General features: G+C 34.6%; 1 protein-coding gene across 3 annotated transcripts in view; it reads left to right on the top strand.

Moving 5' to 3' along the window:
• The window catches only part of PPFIA2 (protein tyrosine phosphatase, receptor type, f polypeptide (PTPRF), interacting protein (liprin), alpha 2), a 507,538-nt gene that overhangs the window by 486,349 nt on the left and 15,189 nt on the right, over positions 1–6,000 (top strand). For all 3 annotated transcript variants that reach the window (XM_010832020.1, XM_010832022.1, XM_010832021.1), the window contains 2 exons: positions 1,035–1,064; positions 3,080–3,255. In XM_010832020.1, coding sequence (XP_010830322.1) covers positions 1,035–1,064; positions 3,080–3,255 — 206 coding nt within the window. The remainder of the gene's footprint in view (positions 1–1,034; positions 1,065–3,079; positions 3,256–6,000) is intronic.

The following is a 6,000-nucleotide window of genomic DNA, read 5'->3' as shown; positions in this document are numbered from 1 at the left end:
CCCCAAGCATCCAGTATCGTGCATCGAACCTGGACTGGCAACTCGTTTCTTACATGATATTTTACATGTTTCAATGTCATTCTCCCAAATCTTCCCACCCTCTCCCTCTCCCACAGAGTCCATAAGACTGTTCTATACATCAGTGTCTCTTTTGCTGTCTCTGAATATCCTTTTTAAATGCAATCATTTAGCTTCTTGTACTTTCCCAATCTCAGATAGAGCTTCACCCCCCATCATCCCCATGAAAAGTGTTCATTTTTTAAAATTATTAAAAGTACATGCTTAAAGAAATTCATGGTGACTCATAATTGTCAGCTTTTAAAAATACAATATTATGTATAGTCATTTCTCATTTAAAGTTGCAAAGTTGGGCATGCCATGCATTTTATTATGAGCAACTTATTTTTAATTTAATGTCCTTTTCATTTTATTCATTTGAAATTATTTAGCCTATGATGAATAAAAATGCCAATGTTGTTTACTAATTACATTTTTACTTTAGCTTGTTGTACTTGGTCTTTTCTTATTGAGTTTTGTTTGTTGCTGCTTGCTGTTGAGACCCATTTCATTACCACAAAGCTTAGTTGGAAGGATGCAGTTCCTTTGTCCACTCCATTAATTTACTTTGCACCGGATTTCTCCATCATATGTATATATACGCATTTGTGCATTGTATATTTGTATGTATATAATCAAAATTTTTTATTATAACTTATTATGAAAAATCCCACAGTTTTAAGAATCAAAAAGGTTTAGAATGACCAGATCAAATGTATCATGAAAATTCCATATGTCACATATGTGTATTTAATTAGCCTAAATTAGAAATTACATAGGTGCCCTCGTAGTCACCCTTGAACTCCTCAGTTGATTGCTGTGATCTCAATAAGGATTGTGTATTTATTTGCCTGTGTCCTAATTAACATTTTATTAGCAAAACAATTTTACTTCTACTAGAAAAAAACTTACTGTATCAATTTTGAGATTAATTTATATTTATCTGCTTTATTAATCATTTCCTGCTGCTAACACAGAAAGAATCTGAGGAAGGAAGCTGGGCCCAGGTAGGAAATTCATATGCTTTAAAACAGTATCATTTAGTAGGCTATGAATATATAAAGTAAGAAAACTGTATGTCATAATATTATAAATCTTCACTTAGCTTAAGATTAGCTTAATCGTGTATTCAACTTTATTATGTTTAATACTATGTAAGTCTTTTTAATCACCATATTTTGCGATCAAGAAGCTGATTGTCATTTTACACCTGGCCTCTTTTGAAAGTAAAATTTCCTTTCTCCTTTAAAAGAACTACAAATTAAACTTCTTGGAAATCGCCCTCTGAATATATTTAATCAGGAATCATTTATGTTGGATGTAAGGGGAAGAGGAGAGATTTCAAGAAAATTGTTTGGAATCACCTCTTCTTTAGGTGGCACTGGTAGTAAAGAATCCTCCTGCCAATGCAGGAGACGCAAGAGACATGGGTTCAATCCCTGGGTCAGGAAGATCCCTTCGAGGAGGAAATGGCAACCCACCCCAGTATTCTTGAGAAACCCCATGGAAGAGGAGCCTGGAAGGCTATGGTCCATGGGGTCACACACAGTAGGACATGACTGAATGAGCACACACAAGCTGTATAGTATAATGAAAAGTGTGTGAGAAATGGAGTTGGAGGGGCATGGGTTAGCTTTGCAACTGCACATCAGAAGTCACTCCCATTTATTGAGATGGCGTTATGAGCCAAACATCTGTAATGTGAACATACATATATGCTTGTAGAGAAGTTATTCCTTTTTCAACATTTCCACACTATACTACTAAAGTAAAAGAATTAATGTGTTTTAGGTAATGTGATTCAAACTTTGACTGTATGAAAAATTTCGGTAGTTATTACTAGGACCTTGCTGCTGTTGCTGTTTAGTTGCTCAGTCATGTCCAACATTTTGTACCCTCATGGACTGCAGCTGGCCAGGCTCCTCTGTTCATGGCATTTCCCAGGCAAGAATACTGGAACGGGTTGCCGTTTCCTTCTCTAGGGCATCTGCCTGACCCAGGGATTAAACCCGCATCTCCTGTGTCTCTTGCACTGCAGGCCCATTCTTTACCTCTGAGCCACCAGGGAAGCCCAGATACTACTAGGACCTACATTTAGTAAATTAGGGTTGCATTAGGTTTTTATTTTGGTAAGCATTCCATTTTTTAGGAACACACAAAATAAGAGGAACACCTCAGTTTTAATGAGAAATACATGTTCTAACTGTGACTTTGATAAGGACCTGAATGGAAAATACTGTCAAATTAATAGAGAGTAATAATTCTTTTTAAAAATTGCTTTAGTGGCGATGGTTGATCTGAGTTTTAGACTTTTACGAACAGGGTTTGGTAAGATCAGTTTATATTGTTATATTAAATAATTAGATTATATTTTACCATTTTGGTCCTGCTCTGATTCTTTAAATACAAAGTCTGTATTGACTGATATCTATAAAAGATTGCATCAGTTTTTATAGAGTACTGGTTGCATGCTTCACTAGGTAACTGCAGAGGCCACATAAAGCGTCAGCATTCTGCCCTCTAGCCTTGTGGCTCCTTTCTCTCTTCATTTACTGAGGCTTCTGTTTTCATAAGATTTGCCATTACACCACAGCAATATAATAGTAGCACTGAAGAGAGGGAAATGGTGGCATACTGGCTGACAGATAAAGATAAAATTAGTTGAATTAAATAAATCCATCTGTACAAAGTAAGGATCTTTCAGCTCAGCATTTGTTTATATCATTCATTTTAACTTTTGAATTTAAAATGTATTTTGTATAAAATGTAGTTCCTTTTGAGAAAACAAAGTGAGCATAATCATTCGCTATAAGCAAGGACCCTGTAGGCAAGGACACAGACTTCCACTTTGTACAAAATACATCAAATTTAAAGGCTAAATATTATTTCTGCTCCATTTCAATATATAAAAGAATTAAATATCAATTAAAATGACAGCCCATATCCTCCAATTACCATCTCATTTTATTGGTTAAGAAACTTGACTGCTATAAAACAATTCTAGTGTCCGGTTTTTCTACAGACCCTGGCATATGGAGATATGAACCATGAGTGGATTGGAAACGAATGGCTTCCCAGCCTGGGGTTACCTCAGTACAGAAGTTATTTTATGGAATGTTTGGTAGATGCAAGAATGCTAGATCACCTAACAAAAAAAGATCTCCGCGTCCATTTAAAAATGGTGGATAGTTTCCATCGGTAGGTTTTAGGTTTTTTCTGAAATAATTTAAGTGAAAAAGTAATTAATGTATATATTACTAGAACATAAAGAGATATTTAAGAAATATAGAGTATGTGCTCTTTGAAACATCTGTGTACATGTAGTTGGCAAAAATATCTTCACGCAATAAATTGCAGGGAGTGTCTAATGTAGAGCTGGGTGCATATTACATGCCCCAAATTTACAGAATTAGACAGTACTAAATTCCATACAGTGTGGATCTTTTCTCCCCCCTGTATATTTAGGAAATTTCATGTTTGCAATTTGAATCTATGTGTTCATTGTAGAAAAATATTTATTAAGAGTAAATTCATCAGTTTCAACTATAGATATATGTAGTTATAAATTAAATAACTTAGGGATATGCTAGAAAAAAATTTTGAGAAGGAATTCTCCGCTGAAAAACATTTTTGTTTTTATATAAATCTTTCAGTGCTTTTGCTTATTCATGCATTAATTTTCAGGGAAAAAACCACTGAGTAGGACATGAGACAGTGGGAGGAAAACAGAGCAGTAAATTGCTGTGATTAAAAATATGAAAATTCTTTTTTCAAGTTGTTTATTATCCAGGGGGTAGAAAAACACTTCTTATAATACCATGTCATAGATGTTATGTTATAGCCTGATCTCCTTGTAAGTTATCTGCAAAACTGTCAGTTGTATTATGATCATTTTAGGTATAGTTAATTATAGTAAATTAATAAATATAAATCTAGACAATTTGGCAAACTATTTGCTCACATCCTGTCCAACGTTTAATTAATGACTGAAATTAAAATGGTATAAAAATCATTTATGTTAATGACATACAGTTAGGAGAAAGAGATAATAATTGAGATTCTTCAGTCAAATTTATCAAAATCTTTTGAATTTTAACAGTTGTTGACACTATTGGATTAAATTTAGTAGAAACAAATATAATACCATTTTTAAAAACCATTAAAATGCCGGATTGGGAATTCATTATTTAAAAGCAGTTCAAGTGAAAAATATGTTATTTATAGTTGACTTCTGTGACACCTGTCAAGCCATTAACCAGCACTGAGACTGTGTTTATTGGCAGGCACAATGAGTCCTACAACGTGGTGAGATGACGATAAGAAACTGTATTCATTGATGGATATTAAACTGCGATAGAGTGGTAGAAGTCTAGGGGAAAAGAAGGAATTAAATTTAGCTTGGATAGGGAAGAGTTCAGATAAATTTACTTATGTTTTAACATATGTGATAGAAGAATAATATTTGCTGTCTTGAACATACACTTTCCTATTTCAAACAGGTGTAGATTATAGAGTGAGTGATTTATGTCCAATAGAAAAAACCTTTGTATCACTATTGCTGAATAGTGTACATTGTGAGGTAGTGAGTTCTCTGTCATTGAATGTTTAGGCCCTCAAATTTTGTGTAGTTGCAATAGGCTTTTGAATACTAGAATTTTTGATGACACACTTACGCCTGTTTGTATTCTTCAGTAGATCGAATTTAGTTATTATTATTATAATAGATATGGTTAATCCAGTGATCAGGTTTTAAAAAAAAAAAATAAACATTGTTAATTAGCCATAGCCCAATCAAAAATGTTTGGGGTGTTAAAAAATATTTCAAAGAAATCAAAATTCCTCAAATGGCAGAGTTCTTGTTTGTCCTGAGCTCTGACTTAAAGCAGGTAGGACTTGACTGCATATGACAGCCCACTGTCTTTATAGCTCAGTTTGCCACCTGTCAGACATTGTTATAACAATATATATATCCCCTTTACAGCACAATTTTACATTACATATAAAAGTTTGGCAGAAATTAGGCAAAGAGCCACTGGTTTAATCTCAAGCTGGCTAATGTCTATGATGGTTTTCACATCAGTATTATCTGGCATCCACTGAATTAGTTTAATTGGGCTAACATAACCAAATACCACAGATGGGTGGCTTAAACAACAGAAATTTACTTTCTTAAAGTTCTGGAATCTATAAAACAAAGTGTCAGCATTGCAGGTTTCTTCAGCTTGACTTGCAGATAGCTGCTTTCTCAGTGTGCGCACACATGGTCTTCCCCGTGCCAGAATACTTCCCAGTTTTCTCCGTGTTCCACATTTTCTCTTCTGTAAGGACACTGGACATACTGGAACAAGGCCTACCCTGATGTCCTTATTTTATCTTAATTACCTCTCTTAAGATCCGATCTCTAATTACAGTCACATTCTGAAGTAGGGTGTGTTAGGGCTTCAACACAACAATTTAGGGGAATACAATTCATCCAATAGTAGCAATTAATGTAGATTTTTTTTTTTTTTTCATTTTCCTCTGATTCTGAACTATTTGAACTCAGCATTGTTTTACGAAAAATGCAGGGCTTAGAAGTGCATCCAGCACGTAAGAGTAGCCTGGCCAGCGTGTTGTGTCTAAGTGAAGTGAGGTGAAAGTCACTAAGTCATGTCCAACTGTTTGTGACCCCATGGACTACAGCCCACCAGGCTCCGCTGTCCATGGGATTTCCCAGGCAAGAATTCTAGAGTGGGTTGCCGTTTCCTTTTCCAGTGTATGTCTTTGACTGTAATTCTAAACATTTAAGAAATCACTAATAATCAGTGTTCTTCATTCCTGAGGCCTAGAGATTCTTTCTACCTATTATACTCTTTCATAACCTTTATATATAGTATCACTAATTCTTCTTTCTTCTCTTCAAAGATCCCTGGGTTTTGGATTTTCTTTTCATGCTTTTCATTG

The sequence above is a fragment of the Bison bison genome, unplaced genomic scaffold (genome assembly GCF_000754665.1).
Source record: "Bison bison bison isolate TAMUID 2011002044 unplaced genomic scaffold, Bison_UMD1.0 scf7180017864535, whole genome shotgun sequence".
NCBI lineage: Eukaryota > Metazoa > Chordata > Mammalia > Artiodactyla > Bovidae > Bison > Bison bison.
This window is presented reverse-complemented; position numbering and strand designations above follow the sequence as displayed.